This window comes from Rattus norvegicus, chromosome X, assembly GCF_036323735.1.
Source record: "Rattus norvegicus strain BN/NHsdMcwi chromosome X, GRCr8, whole genome shotgun sequence".
Taxonomy (NCBI): Eukaryota; Metazoa; Chordata; class Mammalia; order Rodentia; family Muridae; genus Rattus; species Rattus norvegicus.
The window spans coordinates 156,415,171-156,434,809 of record NC_086039.1 but is presented as its reverse complement, the minus strand read 5'-3'; the positions used below and the strand labels follow the sequence as shown (position 1 = coordinate 156,434,809).

At 47.6% G+C, this 19,639-nt stretch overlaps 1 protein-coding gene across 19 annotated transcripts in view; it reads right to left on the bottom strand.

Moving 5' to 3' along the window:
- Positions 1-19,639, bottom strand: part of Atp2b3 (ATPase plasma membrane Ca2+ transporting 3) — a 96,504-nt gene that overhangs the window by 29,276 nt on the left and 47,589 nt on the right. For 6 of the 19 annotated variants that reach the window (XM_063279857.1, XM_039099543.2, XM_063279858.1 and 3 more), the window contains 5 exon segments: positions 19,125-19,338; positions 18,633-18,844; positions 17,325-17,432; positions 14,787-14,969; positions 9,967-10,120 (listed from right to left, as the gene is read on the bottom strand). In XM_063279857.1, coding sequence (XP_063135927.1) covers positions 9,967-10,120; positions 14,787-14,969; positions 17,325-17,432; positions 18,633-18,844; positions 19,125-19,338 — 871 coding nt within the window. 19 annotated transcript variants of the gene reach the window in all.

Genomic DNA, 19,639 nt, shown 5'->3' with positions numbered 1-19,639 from the left:
TTGTGCCCACATCAGCGGCTGGCACACTGCATGATGAATATTTACACACTGAGGGACTTGTAGGGAGTGAGATGGTTTTGATGGACTATTGTAAAGGTTTACAGGTCTGGGCTTTCATGTTGAAGAGATCCCTGACCTGGGTAGATATCCTGGAACAATGGACTTATGCCTGTTCCCTTCCTGGTCCTTGTCCTGGGAACAGGATTGGCTTAGGTGGCACCTGAGATTTTTGCTCAATATGAATTCCAATTAGGTAAAAGACAAATATACTGAGATTCTCTGAAGAATGTGCTGGTGGCCATTTCTGCACCTATATCTCAGTCATTCTTTCAGGGGCATATTGCACACTTGAATTCTCACTTCTGAAAACGTTTCAAGCCTCCCTAACACTGTTCCTGCCTGGCATTCTTTTACTTTATCAGAGGCTCTGAAATCACTTCCCGTACTGTTTCTTTGTCTTGGGATGTTTCAGCTCTGTCCTGTCTCTCTTATTCTTCCTCTTTGTCCATATCTCTGTATAAAGCCAGAAAGCTATGTAGGGATTACAACAGTATCTCTTCCCCAGAGCTCTGGGTCTAGGAGCCCACTGGCCCTAACCTGGAGACCAAGACTGAAAATGGCCACACTTGGGTTTGCATGTACCAAGCCTATTCCTACTCAGCTGTCTCTGTCTACCAGTTATCCTCATGGTCTTCTTCCAGCTCTGGATCATAGCTACATGGGTCTCATTAGATATTTGGTGTCCTCAGCAGCCCCTTTGGAATCTATCTTTCTGTCTGTTCTCCTCCAAAACACCCCTCTCCTCTTCCTCCTGTGTGAGCTTTTATTCAGAGAGCTTTGTGCTTGTCCACATGCTCCTTGCCTACCCCATTCACATCAGTGTTATATTCTCCAAGGAAGTGTTTCCCATAATACTTAGACCTTCCCACCACTATGGCCATGTGCCCTAAACCAAACTCACATTCCCCTCCTGCCACCAGTTCCTCCTGCAGGGCAGTGCTTTTAGAATTTGCCCGAGAATCAGCCTATCCCTCCTTGGATTTCCCATATTCACTCACACACTCCGGTCTCATTTTTCAAGCCACAGAGAAACTGCCTCTGTGATCTCTCCCTGGTCCCACATGCTGGATCCCTTCATGCTTTTAAAACTAGAGGTTAATGAATAGGCTTCTGCTAGATATCACACAGGCCAGTACCAGCACAGCTGCTCATATCAACTGTCCCTAGAAACACAAAGTTAGCCATGATGGCCTCCAGGTTGTGTAGAGAACAGAAGGACTATCAATTCTCCAGGAGGATAACTGGGTCCAGTTAGTTCTTCCCTGTGTGAGGCGTAGGCACTTTATAATTTCTAAGTCATTTCAGGGAGCTAGGATTTGGTTTTCATGGTTTCATTAATGTATCTGTAAACTCTGGCCAAAAGGTGAATGAACCCTGGACCTCTTCTGGTTTTGTAAATAAAGTTTATTGGCAAGCTGCCATGCCCATTCATCTGTGTACTGTCTGTGGCTGCTGTCATGTTACAAGGGTAGGTTGTTCAGTTGCAGCAGAGAGCTGGCTGAAAAGCTAACTATGTTTACTTGGTGGTCCTTTATTGGAACAGTTGACAATGAATCACCCAGACTACAATGAGTCCCTTTCAGCTCTCTAGTTAGGACCTTAGGGGTGACAACTCAGCCAGGTCAAGCACAGTGCTCCTAAATCACAGCCTTTGGAATGCAAAGAAGTGAGTCAAAAGGCTCTAGAAAATGGGAGTTTTCTAAATCCACATTTGAGATCCAGTTTGAATTTTTTTCTGTTAGATTGTGGATGGCTAGCTGTTCTTCAGGCCACTATTCTCAGTCTGGTTGCTTAAATAGGGTTAACATAGAAATTGAAGGTTCTCACAAATTTTAATGAAAAGAAAATAATTCAATTCCAACGTTGCTTTATTAATTAGGGCAAGACTGAAATACTGGTGCTGGTAACATCCAGCTGTCCACTACAGCATCATTTCACAAAACAGAAAATGAGCTGCACATTGCTGCCCTTGATTCTGGGAGAATCTGTTAAGGTGACTGGCCACACCATTCTCCTTAATTAGACCTCACATGGTCAGGCCAGAGACCCTGTTCAAACCTACCCAGGGGTCACTGCACCTGACTCAACTCCACAGCCCTTCCCTGAAGAAAGAAATTCAGGCTACAAGGCACTAACTCTCACATGCTCCTCCCTGCCTTTTACAGCTACTGCTGCTCTGGCCTATTCTATTTGCTTCTACCTCTGCCAGATCCAAGCACAGAGCGCCTGATGCACCAGCACCTGTACATCACATGCATGCCATGTGTGAATGAGTTCAGTGCCTCTGGTTCAGAAGGCCATCCACTCCAGTATTTTGAGTCACCTTGAGGGTAACATCTGAGAATGAGTCAGCTCTTCTCTCCAGCTTCTTTCTTGCAGGCATTGAAGACTGGGGCTATTGATCTTAAGATTGGGCATTTTCAGCCACCTGAAGGCTGGAGGGCACAGGTACCATCCAGGCAAAGCAGTAAACACCTGTTCTGGAAGGCAGACCTTGTGATAGGTGCCTGCAGGCATCTCCAAGACCCTGGGATTCCTTCTTCCTGATCTGGAGTTTGGTGTTTCTGGCTACGCTACAGCCAAGGATGAGTTGAGCCAGTCCACAGCTTGGCCTCTCCTTAACCTCCTGCCTGGATTTCTCACTGTTCTACACATAAAGCTTCTCTACATCTACTCTTCCCCAGGACCTTCAACAAACCTTAAGGCCTATCTGACTACCCAGATGCCATCAATGCTTTGAGTACCACATCCATCCAGGCCCCCTTTCCACATCCCTTTCCTACTGCTCCCAGGTGCCTCCCTTGAAGGGCCAGTGGAACTCTCACTCTCCCATCCTCACCACCTTCATGACCCTCTGGGCCCAGGGTTCCAGCCAGATTTCAGAGGCACCTCACTAACTCCTACCCCATCCTCTTTACACGCTTCACTGTCAGTTTGTCCTATGGGCCTAACCCTGAAATATTTCACCAGAATCCCTGCCTGCCTCCATTACAGTCTCCATGTCCTTCGTGAAGGTTGATGACCTAAGTTTGCCTGGGGCCTCCATCCTGCCTCTGTGGCTGACACACAGCTTCTGACTAAGGGTCTGATGACCCTATAGTGGCCAGATGATGTTCCCGGGCTCTTTCTTGTTGCTGAGTCAGACCCTGTTACTTCCTGACCCAACTACAAATATTCTTGTAGTGATAGAATTGGCCTGGGTGGTGATTGGGGATAGTAAATCATGGAGCTTTAATTTATAGCCTATTTGCCTATAGCATAAAGAATTTTTTGTTTGTTTATTTGAGTCAGGGTCTCGGCATACAGACCAAGCTGGTTTCAAACTCCAGACCTCCTGTGTCAGTATCACTCCCTTACCCAGTGCTGGAATGACAGGTATGCACCACCAGATCCAGCTTTGCAGGGCAATTTCACATCAAAGACTTCTCTAGGAAAGATAAACCTTAGAGTGTGGCTGAGGCTTCTGGGAAAAACAAGGGAATCAGGTTGGTCTGGAAGAGAGTGTCTCTAATTGCTTATCAGCCAAATGAGGTGCTGTGGCTCACCAACCTCATGTGCTTGCTCCTACCCCAGTTCCACAGTTCCATTCAGCTTTTGCCTCACTTCTGCAACCCATCATGACTAGTGTCCCAGGAAGACTTCTGACACTATCTTTTGCCATTCAGTTCTTAACCAAGCAAAGTACTTGATCCTTCCTCAACCTCCCCTGAGCTCCTTCCTAGCCACTTTCACCCTGACCCTTCCCTAATATCCAGGGACTGCTTCCTTAGCCTCAGTGCTCCTGTGTACACATAGCTTCCATTGCACCTGTCTTCCAGTTGCTCTTTCAACTCCAGATGTGGGTGGCTGAGCCATATCTCACTCTCTGATACAGTATCAGCTATCTCACTACTTCCTCCCTTCAAATGACATCCAGAATCTCCCACTCTTCACACCCATCCGCCAAAACTGCCACAACACCAGGCTTAAGCTGGCTGCCACAGGGCCTTTTCCCACCTAGTGTCCCTGTTACTGTGCTGGACCTCACAGTTTATCCGTCACACAGCAGCTGGTCAGTCCTTTCCAATAAAACCATCTACCAATACAGGGAATTAGTAGCTTCATCTCCCACAGAAGACCTGTAGCCCCAACCAAGGGCCTGTCTTGGCCTTTCTCATTCCATCTCTTTTACTACTTCTATTCCTTGACATATTCCTCTCACAGGCCCTTGACATTGTCTGTTTGTCTGTCTGTCCTGTCATCAAGATTCTTCCTCAGTGAGCCTCAGGGCTCCCTCCCTACCTTTTCAGTAGTCCCCTAGCACCCAACCAAAAGTACCCAATCATAGTTATTTTCTTTTCTGTGTCCTCTCAGTGAAAAGTACCCACTAACCCCAAGAAGGACTTTTTCTATAGAGTTCAATGGTGTCTCCAACATCCAGTGAGCTGTTCATACTCAGCAGATACTTGGTGAGTGAGTATTAAATATCTGTTCCAGCCTTGCCTCTGTCTTCTATGGTATCATCACCCTTCCAAAGCTACCTACTTGGCTGTGGTCAGTTAGCTGGAACTGTCTGAACACCTAAGGCTCCCAATCCCAACCCCAGCTGAGCTGTGAGCAACAGCCCCCTAACCCTGGATCCATCATAAGTTCGCTCACATCTACCATAGCCACCCTTTCTCTTTCCACACCAGACTGCAGACTCAGAGAGTCTGCATTCAGTATCCTGGAACCTAGAATAGCACCCCTAACATTTTGAGTGGTCTTTTCACTTCTAGGAGGCCTGTGACCATGTACAGTCATTGCTGGTCACCAGTTACTGCCCAGAGAAAAGTCACAATGTCTTATATCCATGTGGCCTAGACAGCAGGGCATGCAGGGTAAAGGCTGCTAGCCTTGCATGCGACTGGAGGAGATGTTGCAGACCGAGCTGCAGTTCATAAGCAACAGCAGAAAGGAATCAAGGATGCTCTGAGGGATGGGAGATTCAAGCCTTATTAGGCTATGCATGTGCTTCCCTAAGCCTCCAAGTGTGTGTGTGTGTGTGTGTGTGTGTGTGTGTGTGTGTGTGTGTGTGTGTTTTGGAGGTTTCCATGTGGAGGGTAGACTGTGGGTGGAGGGTTGAACAAGAGTGTAGAAGCTAGAAACTAATTGAGGGTCTTGAGGGAAGGCTCATCCGTAAAAAGAATTTAAAAAAAATAAGGAAGAAAATAAAAAAGGAGAGATAGAGAAAAAAAATAAGCAAAGGCTTTTCTTAAAGCACAGTGGCAAAAGCAACAGTAGAAAATGCCTGACACCTTCTCCTCTCTTCTTTCTAAATTCTTTGGCCAGAGAAAACCTTAACCTGGCCATGGCTGCCAGAGGCTGTAGGCCTAGTGGGCTTGCCCATGCTCTGCTAAGGCTCATCTGTTTCTATCTGATCCTGTCTTCTCTTTACCAACCTTAGTTCAAAATCCTCTTGAGAATAGGGATCTGTCAGGTGCCTGGCATTCTGGCCCAGTAAGTGTGGAAACTGAGGAGAAGCTGACTACTTTGGTAAGTTGCTTCTTACTGTTGTTAGTTGCAGCACGGGTGAGGACAGGGAGGGCTTGAATAAATTCCACAAGCTCTAAGCTGCTGCCCATGTGGCAGTACTCACTCCACCTACCTGCAGGGCCTCAGACCAGGGTTGCATTTTGTTTAGGAATTTCTTGGAAGCTTGTTCCCCTGGGGTTTAGCCTGTAGATCCAGAAAGGGTATGGCAGGGCCCCAACTACAGAATTGGTTGATGTCTTTCCTAGTGTGGAGCCAGTGTGCACACTGTCAAACAGCAACAACAAAAAGATTGCCAATATACTCTCCCTAGAAACCCAAGTGGGGTGATGTGGTTCAGCATTGATTAACTGCTTGAGAATGGATCAAACTTAAGACCGAGTGCCAGCTCCTTGTCAATGTGTGGGAATATGATGAGCACGCTTTCCCGGGCTCCGGCAAAGCTGCAGGGGCTCACCTGATGGGGTTTAGCTCCCTCCCCTCAATGGGTGAAAGGTTTTTGTGTTGCAAAATCACTTTAAAATGAGGCAACTGCTGTGGCTGGTGGTTTCCAAATTCTTCATTAGAATCTGGAAGAAGCCCTTCTGGCAATATGGTGCTCAAATCTTTGCTGGCCTGCGTCAGTCAGAAGGCATCTTATCTCAAACTACAGAGACAGTAAACATTCGAGTATAGGGCCCATTCCTGTTGCCTGAAGGATGGGCTGGGTTTCACTGCTGGTTGAAATGAAAGGGGTCCCCAGAGTGATTTGATGGGGGAATAATAGCCTTTGGTGCTTGACTGCAGAGGGGCCAGGGTGTGTCTGTGTGTTCCCAGGGGAAAGAGACACAAAAGAATTCTTAGGTGTTAAAGCCTGAAGAGAGGCTTTGGTGGTGCCAGGATCCAGGCTTGCCTTTCCAAAGAGATCATGCTCCTTTTGTTTCCCATTAGGAGGGAGATACATGGTGCCCTGGATTTGCTGCTTCTTTGCAAAGCTGGATGACTGATAAACCCTTCTCTAGCTACCCTTTTGAAGTTCTTGATAATCACTAGGAGAATGAAGTCCTACAGCCTTAGTGTGTGACTATGTGGGTGGGGTGAGAAGGGGCATTATGAACACTCATAGGGAATAGAATTTCACAGCCTTATTGTTTCCTGAGCCACCCATCCAGACTGGCCTCCAGGAAATGGACCAGGTCACAAGAAATGAGGTAGCAGCCATGATGGGGAAAACAATATGTCCTGGACACAGAGGACTAATGTCTGTGACAGGAACAGCCTTGAGGCAAGGGAAGGGAGGAAAAATGGCCGAGGTAGGAGATCATGGCCAGCTTAGTCTGTGCAAGGGGCATGTAGAGATGTGGAGAGACTCTTGTGTCCAGAAGCAGCAGGATATAGAGAGAGAAAGAGGAAGGAGGGTGGAAGGGTAGGAGGGAAGGAGGGACAGGGAGGGAAGGAGGGAGAGGGAGAGAGGGAGGGAGAGAGAGGGAGGGAGAGAGAGGGAGGGAGAGAGAGACAGAGACAGAGACAGAGAGACAGAGACAGAGAGTGAGCTTGTACATAGTATGGGGAGTTAGAAAGGATGAGAAAAGCATACTGAGCCCAAAGGATTCTGATCCCCTTCTCCCTCTAGCTTTGGAGCTGTTCTCTGGCCTCAAATGCACAGGATGAGTGGCCTTTCTCCCTAGAGAGCCTGATGTTCTTAGTGGGAATGCCATTCAAGAGGAAGCTTCTCCAATGCCCAAGAGCCACAGGCACAGTCCTCTGGACTCTGAGGGGTAAAAGGCAATCTGACTTGAAGCAAACAAAGAAGATGGAAAATTCCTCATATATGGGGCCATGCTTCTCCTTAGGAAACCATGTGACCTCTGGGGCTAGAACAGCTGTAGTCCAGGGGGGCTCAATCATGGCCTACACTCTGCTTTCCTTTCTAGCAGCTCTAAGCCTCTGACGAGTTCCAAGATAGGCAGGGTAAGCTAGTATCCACTCTGCCAGGCCTAGCTGCCTATGGGATCCTAAATAGGTCCTTGCCCTTGTGGGTACCTGTCTTCTCCTGGTTTATGAGGGTACAGCAATTTGTGAGAGCTCTCAGAACTCAGAAATTAGGTTTTGAACTCTAGATGGAACTGCTGTGTGGCAACAATATATTTTGGCCAGTGGCTTCCAGAAGCAAAGCGGGTCTTGGGGTTGGCAGGTGATTCAAGCAGCATCTTCCTCCACAGTGAGTCTTTTTTAGGCTGCCTACCTTGTATTGTTGGGACAACAGGACCCATGTACCTTCATAGCAGCCCCCTCCTCAGAAGACCCTGCCACCCACCTCTCACATCTGCTTAGGTTCCTCTAGAATAACTCATGAACAGCAGGAGGGTGGTGTCTCTCCTACTGTACTTACCAGGCACTGTTGGGATCCGAAGGTGGGAAGGAAGGGAACAGATGGCCATGGAAGGAAGAAGGGAGAGAAGCAAGGTACTATGGGCCAAGGAAGAAAATAAAGACCATATTTAGAGAGGAAGTGTGAGAAATGCAGTAGGCCTCATCCAGGTAGTGGAAACACGTGAGGATGGCCCTCAGAGGCTGTTAGGCTCCAGTGAGGGCTAAGACCAGCACTGTGGAAGAGGTCTGGGGGCATACATAGAAGAGTCTTGTAAACTGCCCTCCAACTGAGGCAATACATGGACAGGAAGACAGATGGGTGGACAAACAGGCAGGTAGGCAGGCAGGCAGACAGATGGGAGGTGTGGAAAGGTAACACTAAAAAATGTGTTGGAAGTCAGTGGGGAGAAAAGGGGTCAGGCACAATTGTGTATCCTACACCCACTCTTTATATTGTTCAGAGGAAGGACGCTGTTGCTGTACACCTGGGCACGGCCAAGGTGTGCTGGGAGCCAGTCAATCCTTAACTGACTTGGTATAGCATCCTGCTGGCCTCTCTGGGTAAAGTAGCCCTGAGATCCTTCTTGGTCCCATTTGGGTATGCTGGGAGCATTGGCTGCTTTCCAGACCAACAGTACATGTCCCAGACCATATCTGTGGCCCACGGGGTGTACAAGCTGTTGGTACATGTGGTTTGGAGAAGGGATGTATGTGCACATACATCTGTGCTATTCTTGAGGGGCCCTTATCCTTTCCCTTAAAAGGCAGAGTGGCCCAAAAGAAGAGCGTAAGGAAGAGGAGGGCACCTCTCATCAGATCCTAAAAAAATAAAGAAAAGAAAGAAAAGAACAGAAAGAAACCAAGCAAAAAGAATCTCGAAGAGTCTGTGATGGGAAAAACGTGAAGTAGTTAAGGCCTTCCGTCTGCGTGGGAGTGGCATGTTCCGAAGGGAGCTGCAGGGGACTCACTGGAAGGAAAGACTTAGCATTGAACTATCCCAGCAGGGGCCCTGGACTCATACTCGAAAGTTTACTGTTCACTTTTTGAAACCTCCTGACTTTGTTACCAAAAGCAGGTAACCGGAGTACAAGGCCCACCCCCAACTCCACCTCCACGTGGTTTCCTCCACTTTCTCCTGTTGGGGGGCACCACAGGGTGACAAATTTAGCAGTCTAGTGGCCTCTTCTTTGTCTTTGTATAAAGATGTATGCAATTATGGAAGCTTCTATCTAGTCAGACCAACCCCAGGGTTCTCTTCAAAATGTGAATTGCTCGGTGGGAACTTCTCTGAGGAAGGAGTAGAGAGGATTGCATAAGATTGAAATCAGATCCTCCAGTACTGAGGCCTGTTTGGAAAGAGCAAGATGCTTGGGGACACACAAAACAGCACCTGCCTTGCCTCTGAGCTCCTGTTATCAGGGCTTCTCTAACAGATCTTGGCTCAGGGCAGGGCCTACAGGGCAAGCACCAGCTGCTCCAGAGAGTCACTCTTGGTCATCACTGAGCCCACCTGGGGACTAGAGACAGGGGCATCCTTTGGAAGCCACCTCAAGGAGAATGCTGGGAGGTGTCACTTTCTTCCTCAAGGAGATTGGCTGGATTCTTCTGCTGCAAATGATACCAGACTGTGGGCCTTTGCTTACCCCAGAAGGGTAGTTTTCCTGACTTTCACCCCAGAATATGGAGCAAGTCCCCAGCCTGACACCAGACACCACTGGAAGAAGCTTGAGTTCATGAAGAACTATGGGAACATGCGGACAAATTCAAGAAAAGAAAACCAATGGTAGCAGGGGTACTAAATGCAAACCAAAATCCAAATAAAGCAAAGGACGAAAGGTCCGGCAGTGCTGTGGGGTCATTTCATAAGAGAATATGGCTTTGGAGAGACACCATCTGGCGGGAAGGACTGGACAGGGCAGTAAAGAAGGAACAGAAAAGCCACGGTGAGCAGAAATGCAAGACTGGAAAAGAGAAGGCAGAGTCGGGGAGGCTTTATCTTCCCCCAGGTGCCATTTATGAGAGAAAAGGGAAGTCAAGACTCACTGCCAGCAGCGCTGGTGGGCTTGGCGGCAGAGAGAGTTACGTGAGTAGGGGTAGAAAGATTGGTTACGTCATGGAGCTGGCTGAGGACCGAAGACCGCCGGCGCACAGCACCCTGAAATGACCCGCTTCTCTTGAAGGTACTCACTACCTCCATCTGTGGGAGAGAAAATGAGATAAAGGTTGGCTTGCACGGAGGTCCAGGCTACCACACAGGGTGGGGCTGGGTGAGGGCAGGGGCCACACTAGGGACATATGGGCCAGCAAAGCCTCAGCTAGGTCAGCCCCAAGCCCTGGAAGCTGATAGTGCTTTTGACAAAGCCATGACCAAGAGAGGTGTTGCTGGGCAAATGGTTAGTAGTTAGGAGTGTGAGAGGGAAGGGTCACCAGTGGGGAACACACTGCAAACATTTTGTGGTCACTTGCATTCATGATACGCTCATCGAGAGCCACTCCTCAGTAAGTACCTGTGTTTGGCAATACTTCCTTATCCTACTTCGGTAGTTCTCAACATTTTTTTTCCGTCCCAACACACCTGAGGGATATGATATGCTCTTATTAGAAATTGGAATCATTCCCCAGTGGTTTGTGGGCTGGAAGATCTGGCCTACACCCCTAGGAAATCACTGCCCTTGTTCACAGTCCTTTTAGTAGAGGGCCTCTTGCTCTGCCCTGCTCCATTGCTATAGCGTTGACAACCACCCAAATTTCTGCAGCATATTGAATTAAGGGGGACCCTCAACAGAAGATTGATTTAGGCAGAAGAGAGGCTTCCAAGAGCATAGGTTTCATCTTGTTAGAACTCTTCCCATAGCCCTCAAGAATATAGTCTGGGAGGCCTTAGGGACAACTGTCTTTTGCCTTGTACCCACTCTTTGAGCTTCCTAGAAAGCTAAAAAGGGAAGTACATATGTAGAAGATAAGACCCATGGGAGAGCCTTGCTAATAAGTCCTGGTAGAAGCCTCCTGATTCATTGTCTTTGGGTTTTCTGACTCTGTCTTTGACTCTGATACTGTGGCAAATACAGGAAGTGGGTCTGAAGGAACTGCAGCTGAGCAACCACAACCAGGGTCGTGACATTGGGAGACTACATGCCTAGACTCTGGGAGGCCAGAGGCAAGGCACATTGGCAGTCTTCTCTCAGAGAATGGCTTCAGTGGGAGAGAATCTTTGAGGGTGGATCCAACATCTGGAAAATACCATGGAGTTCACTGAATAATAAAAGCAGCCAAACCAACATGTATTCCGGAGTCCAAAGCACTCTTCTAGCCTGGTCCACTGGAAGCCCTGCTGTGGGAAGTTGGTGCCTACCAGTCTCCTCTGGCTTGCTGACAGGGCTTCTCCAAAAGAGGTAGCTTTACTGTTGACACCCTTCTCCAAACAAAATGCCTTTCAACTGTGAACCCACTGTGAAAAGACCTGTCATCCTTCCATTCAACTGCTTTTCACCCAGTATAGCCTACTTCCTCACTCCTTTCCTCAAGAGAAGGCTTTGAGGATGTGACTGCATCTGGGAGGAATATGTTGTATACATGGTTGGTTATCTCATGGGAGGAAGATGTTTGAAGAAGTGGTGTTGCAGATTCTAGGTTATGGGGTTGCCTCTTTAGAGAAGATAAGGGGTAGAACACCTGACTTTGCTGCCTCAGTTTTGCATCAGCCTCTATGGTTTTCGTAATGTTCCCCATGGGATAATAATATCTATGAAAATATCACCATTACCACCCTACCCCCGCCAGTTCCATCACTGGCCAGGAACAAATCTCAGTCATTGGTGAATGCAAAAAAGACAGACCACATCATGAACATTCAAAAAGCTACATGTTCTAGGTTTGAGGCACTCTCTTTTATTATGGAACAGCACCCTAGCATTTGGTGCATGGATACATTAGTATAGAACAGTGGTGAAAGTGGGCATCAAGTTACTTTGCAACAGAAAATGTTGTACAGGCCTCCGAAATCCGGGGAGCAATTTTGTGGTTCACAAGATCCAGAAATCTGGGGCCAGTTGCCTGGAAAATACATACAACCTGAAGAGCCTTCCATAGGCTTTAGTTCTGTTTTTTTTCCAAGCAGTTTAAAAAAAACAAATAGAATAACTTGAACCAAAAGTGACTGGTTCAGCATTCTTTAGAGGCATGGTAAATCTGACATGATAAAGTCACCTTGAAATGCCATGGGAGTTGAGATCATGGAGGAATCAGTGTGGCTTTACTGTGGGCCAAGAAGTGTGCTTAAGGAACTGGTACTAGTCCTGGATCTTACTGGCTGATTTTGGGCCACTCTCTTTCTCTTTGGAGTTCCAACTCCTTGCTTACAAAATATCTACACAGGCAGGGGACAGTCAGAAGGATATGGAACACCAAGACTCCACTTCTGCTTACAGGCACAAACAAAGATACCATGTATATGTGGGTGGCTAAGCTATCACTGACTCTCTAGGTTGGAATGGGGTTGCTGTCTCAGCAGGTAGAAATATTAACTGTATCTTGTATTACAGGACAGAAGTAAAAGAGGCTGATATGGTGTGGAATCATTGCTGTACTGTTTTCATGGGCTGGGCTTTGCACCAGATCTGGAACATGACAGATAAGATCTGCCCTGAATCATATCAGGAGGTGGGTGCTGGGAGTGGTCACACTCACAGTCTCCTGGAAGGCATACTTAGGTGGCTACAAGCACATTGGGAAGATATGAGGGCTTTTTCTTGACAATTACTATACATTTATGCTAGTGAGTAAATATTTATTATAGGAATCAAAGCTACCTATGCTGTACCCATGCCTGTCCTGGGCACTGGGCAGGAGGTACTGGCTTACCCAATGGGAAGAGGAGGCTCAGGCTAGAGATCTAATGACTGTTCCCTGTTTTCCAGGCTTCATCTGAACTCTAGCTAATGTAACATGGCTCAGATGTGGGCCCAGTATATCCCTCCCTGGACATACTGGAGTAGGTTCTCAAGATGCTTGATCCTTGAGCAATGTCTTCAACTTGGACTTCTTTAGTTCTATCTCACCCAGTCCTGAAGGATTCCACTCTATAAGTTCCCCAAGGAATTCTGGTTCACTGCCCTGGCCTCAGTTGTACAGATGGTCCATGGTGGTAGGAGGGGGTACTGTGTGGGAAGGAGTCATAGACTTGGAAACCTTTAAATAGGCTTTTATAGCATTGAGAGAGAGCCCAGAGGGCACACAGCAACAAGCAGGGAGGCACAGCAGTATGGGTAGGCAGGGTGTACATTTGGAAAAGCAGCACAGAGTCATGGATATAGAGAGGAATAGAGGTGATGCCAAGAAGTTGGAGCTTGAAGGCCACAGTAAGAAGCTGAAACTTCATCCTGGGAATAATGGGGACAAGCTCCACAGGCCCCAGGGTGGTGTCAGAAGGGTAGAGATGAACAAGAACAGATGGGAGGCAAGGAGTGATCACAGTGCCCTGCCAGTGGCAGTCATACCTGCAGAGCCTAGAAGGGGGAAGAGAGGCATCCTCAGAATGGATGCCATTAGATCATAGGGGTTGTACTGGAGTATCTGTGTGTACCTTGGAGCCCTAAGAGCGGCTTGGGTGTGAGTCCTATGCCATATGTTGCCAAACAGCTAGAAGAATACATGGGGAGGGGGGTGAAATCAAGTCCTGCTCCAGTGACTTGCCAGACTCCCCAGGAGAATCTACCCAGGTAATTCTGCTTTAGCCTCCAAGTTTCCAGAGAGGAAAAGTGATTGCACCTATAGCAGAGATAGCAAGGCATCAGAGAGAAGGTAGCCCAGGCCTTGGATTAGTAAAAGTGCCAAGGTCTTCTAGAGGATACCCGCTAGGCCATGGGGAATTGTCTAGGGCAAAGGCCAGTCCAGGAGGCTGAAGTATGTGGAGGCCAGTGGCCTGGTGGGATGTTTGGGCTCAGCCAGTTCCCTAGCAGGCTCTCCCAGGCATTTTCAGCATGAAGGAGCAGGAGTGGAGTGGGAGGGGGAGATACCAGGAAAAGAAAGACAGAGAGAAGATGGAAAACTCAGAGGGAACATCAAGCTGTCAGGATGAGCAGGGCCAGCAACTCTTTCAGAGGGCAACTGGGAAGCATGGAGTGAAAGAAGGCCTTGCAGACAGTGGTGAGAGCCATTCATGGGAGCTGTGGCTGGTATAATCATGAGAGGGTGTGAGGGAAGATGAAAACAGGCAGCACATATGGGATCTTATAGAGAGAAAGCTGGGCAAGAAGGGACTTGGGCAGAGAGCAGGGTAGTCTGGCACATGGGTTTTTTTTCTTTTGAAGCCTTCATTACTACCACCTCATATTGGCTGTCTGAAGTTTCTGGGAACTATAGCTCATGGCTTTGGTCTTAACCAGGCCAGCCTGTGGAGATTTGGACCAACTTAGTGGCAGAGTCCACTACCTACAGAGGCTCTTGCACCATAATTACAGCAGACTATAGTGAATGAGAGCTAGCCTAAGGCTACTTGAAGTTGCCATTTTCATCCCACACACCCAAATGCAACTTGCCTATTATCTGAGCAGCCCTTGCCAAGAAAAGTAGGTAGTGCTGGTGTGTGCTTCTGAGAGAGCCACTAGCTGCTAGCACCTGTTCTTATCTAGCTATGAGAGAAGATACTTGGGCACTAGGGGAGGTGTCAGGGGGAGGTAATCTAAGTGACCAGCTAGTGGTAAGCATCTCTATATGTGGTAAGAGGGGAAATAGCCACTGCCCCTGTATACTTTGGGAACAGATCCAGGGAATTCCCTGTTGACTTTGGGGTCTGTCTACTAGGTTTCTGCTTCTTGTCTGCTTTCTAAGGCAGCAAAATGGAGACACATGGAAGAGTAGCTTACCTGTGTCTGGATCCGGTTGAGGCCCCGAAACCAGAGGATCTGGCCTCTGCGGAGCTCTCGCTCAGCATGGTCAATTTCTTCTTCCCCTTCCGCCAACTCTTCATCAGTCATCTCATCCTTCCCAGGCCCATGCCCTGCTTCCTTCAGGCACTTGAGCTGGCTGGTGGGGATAGTGGCAATGACCTGGGAAAGCCACAGTCAGAGAGCAGCAAACAGAGGTGGCCATGAGAGTAGGCTCTACTGTGGCCAGGAAAAAAACCAGAGGGCCCGTCTCTCAGAGATATGGCTCACATCCTAGGCTTAGCAGACTCTAAACTGCCCCCTTCCACATGGCAGACTCTGCTAAACTAAGCCTCATCCAGGCTTGGGGAGCAGAAAAAGCCCATGTATAGAGTAACATGTGATAAAAAACAGTGCTGGCCTTTGGCCACTTCTGTGAAGGATCTTGAAGTAGCTGAGGCACCCTTCCTGAGAAGAGTGGAGCCCAGTTGGGGCCTTGGGTCACCTGCTAATATATGTATTCCTTATGGGACACAGAGGGGATGGATACTGAGGCCAGCCATCTGAGTACTACACACCCATGTGATTGACCTCAGGAGTCAAATGAGCTCCCTAGATGATAGCACTCCATATTTACTGGCCTTCATGGCTGCTGGAAGAAAAGCTAAATTCCCTGTTCTCTGAGATTGAGCACCCCCAGAAGTTTATGCATGGAATTTCCTGGAAAAAAAGGATCTAGAAAAGGGTTTGTGATCAGGGGCTGCCAGGGAGGAAGAGGTGACTAGGAGAGAGACACCTGGGAAGGGTAGGAGAAATGAGGGGAAGGCTGAGATGTGCATTTTACTATCTGGGTACATGATGGTAGGTCATCTGTTCCTCTTATATTCCTGTCAGCATGCCAGGAGTGGCTTTAAGGTTCTTCACAGAGATTCCTTTTTTATTTATTTATATACTTTGAATGTATATTATTTTTATAATTAAAAATACCATGGGTGGCTAAGCTATAGGCAGGCAGCATGTGCCCATGGGGAGAACTACAGCAGCTAACACATCAGGGAGCTGAGAGGTTAACTAGAGGCTGGCATGTGCAGGGCAAGGTAGAGTTATGTGGAGTTTAGGCTATAAAACATGAAGGGATGACATTGGTCTGTTAGGCCTAAGTGAAAAAGGATGGGAGGTGCAGTGATAAGAGATTTCTTGAAAATGAGATGGAGAACCTGCGTGAATTCCAGTGGTTAATGCTAGGGGTCCCATCAGCAGAGGCTAGCTTCTACCAGTGCCAAAGGGGGTCCCCATGGTCAGTTTGGTAGGGGACACATATCAATGAATAAAGAAACAAAACTCATAGTGTTATAACCTAAACAGTACCTACTTCTGCCCTAATGGTGAATCCTAACCATCAGTTCAGAAGTATTTGGAAGAGGCAGATAATAGAGGTTAAATAAAGTCATTAGGTTGGGTCCTTGATACCATCAGATTTGTGCCCTTATGAGAGGCGATACTAGAGAACTTTGTAGGAGCACATAGTGTGAAAGTAGCTGCCTAGAAACCATGAAGGGACCCTTACCAGATGCTGAACTGACTGCCCTTGATATTAGACTTGAAGAGAGAAAATAAATGCCTTCAGTGTAACTAGAGACTGTCAGTCTCTAGTAGTTTGCTGTGGCAGCCTGAGCTGATCAAGACCCAAAGAGAAATAAGTCCTGGACATGGTTTCCCATAGCAGTGTTCCTGAACTCTGGAGAAAATGCTTTCAGAGGTCTATTGTGCACCATGGATGGGGGCTGACTTGGGGCCTGGGATTGTACTGGCTGCAACAAGTGTTGCTTCCTAGTCTCATCACTGGGTGCTAAACACTGCTCCTTTGGGGGTAGCTGCTGCTTTCGGGTCTGAAAGTATTGTTCTGCACTTTCCACTAAGTCAAAACACCTCCTCATTTCTCTCAAGATCTCCTTGACCTGCAGATTTTATAGTAGGGTATTGTCTAACTTCAAATAGACTGGGACATTCCAAGCACCACAGGCCTGCCCTTCCTTCTATCTTGTTTGTTATACTGCTAGGGATGGATTCCAGGAGTTTATGAAAACTAAAGCAAGTGTTCTATACCCAGGTACACTGTAGTCCCTGTCATCCTGCTGATTATTTTCTTTTCTGTGGCTGAAGGTACTTAGTTTTAATAAACCCACTTGTGAATTCCAAATATCCAGGTTTAGGGAGGTTGGTTTTTGTTTCTACCATGAGAAAGGAAGCTGTGGATGATTTTACAGGACAATGTGACATTTCAACTCTATGCTCTCATTCCTGAAGTTGTCACTTGTGACCTTGCCCTCAGGTTATAGTATGTCATAGGCCTGAGCCTGATCCTGAGCACATACCACACACACACTTTCCTGGTAACAGGCTCCAAGACTGTGAGACAGGGAATTGGGATAATGGGAGGCATAGGTGAAACAGGATGCCTGGCTTCTTACTTACTCTGAGGGCCATCAAGAGAAGCAACCAGAAGGAAGGCCTGGTGAGAAAGTTGATGACACTCACCTGTCCCCAGACCAGCTCCCCAACACCAACAAAAAGACACCAGAGCCACTGTTCTGTGGACAGTGGGGAACAGCTGAAGGGCTTCCCTCCAAATTGGACAATGACAATCTAGGGGAAAAATAGAAAGTGGTAGACAGAGTAGCAGTCAAGATAGTTCCTGTTCTCTCTCTGTCCTGCCCAGACTTCTATAAACCTTACTTTCCAGATTGACTTTGTCTCCCAGGAGCCAGACTAGCCTGGCCTTAGTCAAGGATTTGTTGACTTCCTACCTCTTGGTGGACTGGACAAATTCTGGGAAATATCTTAGCTTTCTTTTTTAGCTTGTTCCCTTCTTTTCTCCCTCAGCAAATGTGTAAAGATGGCTCTACAGACTAGCTGTCTACAGGGCCAAGAGTACCAGGGTGGATCAGCAAGTAGCTTCACATGCTGACACTCACAACCACCTTCTCTCTGCCTGTAGTCTCCAGATGAGATCCAACTGTCTAGACCATCTTTCCAGCTTCTGCACGGCTGTTTTCATATGCCTCCTCTGCATGACCCTTTACTATGGGAGGTCACCTTGTCTTAGCCTTCCGAAACCTTCCTTCCTGTCTACTTCAGGGCGAGTCCTACACCTAAAGGCAAGATTTTCAAATACTAACCAACCAATTCATAGTGTATAACCCAACCATCTCAGGGCCAGGTTCTAGGCAACAAGGGCCTGTCTATACTCTGTGGTGGGATGACACGATTTTATGCTAGCCAAGATGAAGTCTGTTGACTCTCTCACTCATCTGGTCCTGGAAACCATGGAAAAATTCCCCTGTCACAGATTCCTTACTGGCACTTGGAAATGGCCACAAGATATGACATGCCCTTCTTCTTGGGATCTGTGAAGAGTGAAGTGCATTTGTATGATGCCATTCCCTGAGTTTTGACACTTACTATATCTGAAGTTTTGTTTGAAGACACTACACTTTTAGAGCATTCAGCCCCTCCTGGGAAGTTGAGCTGGCCTACCGGTTTAGTATGTCAACCATGTGTACAGCAAGCATTTCCAAAATAATCTTCCATAGTTATGGAACACCAAGTAATTAGGTGCTAGAAATGTGGATGGTTGAACCAGAGACAGCCAGGGAATGATATTTTTAGCAGCCATGTGAGTGGGATGGGAGGATAAAGGCCTTCCATAGCTTTCTGGAAGCTAGTAGTTTAGATCAAAATGAGGCCCAGCAATGTTTGGAAGATTAAGAGCCACTATTCTAAAATGCAAAAGAGATTCAGGGACAAGGAGGCCAATATAACTTCCCCTACTTTTTCATGTCCTACCTGAATTCCAAAGGTGCCCAGGACAATGGTACAGAAGATGGGGTTGCTGAAGATGCCATCAAAGACATTCCTCTCACCATGGATCTTTCGAGCATTGATCTCATTGAAAAGCTGCATCATGACAAATGTGTTGAAGATGATGGTGTAGTGCTCTGAGGGCGGCGAGTGCAGAGGTGCATTCCTTCCACTGTCAATGTCAAAGAAAAGCTCTCCTAAAATGAAGAGAGAGGCAGTGGATAAGGAGGGAGGCTCTCCCCACACCAGTGGCCACCCTCCTAACATCTGCCCCAAAGATGAACAGTAGGGCACATTGTGAAGGATAGCAGGGAGATATGGACCTATAGAGCAGGCCTGTTCTTTTCAGTCTATAAGTGCTGTACCCCACCCTGTGTCAGACTGAAGATACAGACCGGGTCTAAACATGAGGCCACAGCAACAGTGTCCTGAAAGCCTCCTATATGAGCTGAAATGTGTGCCAAAGGTCCAATTTACCAACAAATAGCAGAGTAAAGATGATGGTAAGCTGGTAAACAGCATGTCCAAGGATGTTCTTCATCATGGTGCGTGAGATGAGAGGCTTGTCCCGGCCATATGGCTTCCGCAGCAGCAGTGACTCAGTTGGGGGTTCCGTTGCCAGGGCAAGTGAGGCAAATGTGTCCATGATCAAGTTCACCCACAACATCTGCACAGCTTTGAGAGGAGAGTCCTGCAGAGAGGGGGCAGTTACCCTTCTGAGGGTTAGCCATGCAAGCCCACACAGAGAGAACCTTGGGGTGGTAAGATAGGTAGCCTGCCACTACTGAGGAGATGCTCAGCTTTGCCAATTTCATGAGAAGTTCGTTCCCAGAAGCCTGTCACACAAGTTTTCTCAGGTTGGCAGAAGTTCTCCACTGGGCTTTCTGATTCCCACCTACCTCCCTCTCTTCTTGTCTAGTGGCAGTGATCTCAAAGGTGTGGCCTTTGCAGGAACCACAAAGTCCCAACTTAGTATTTAAGGCTTTCAAGTC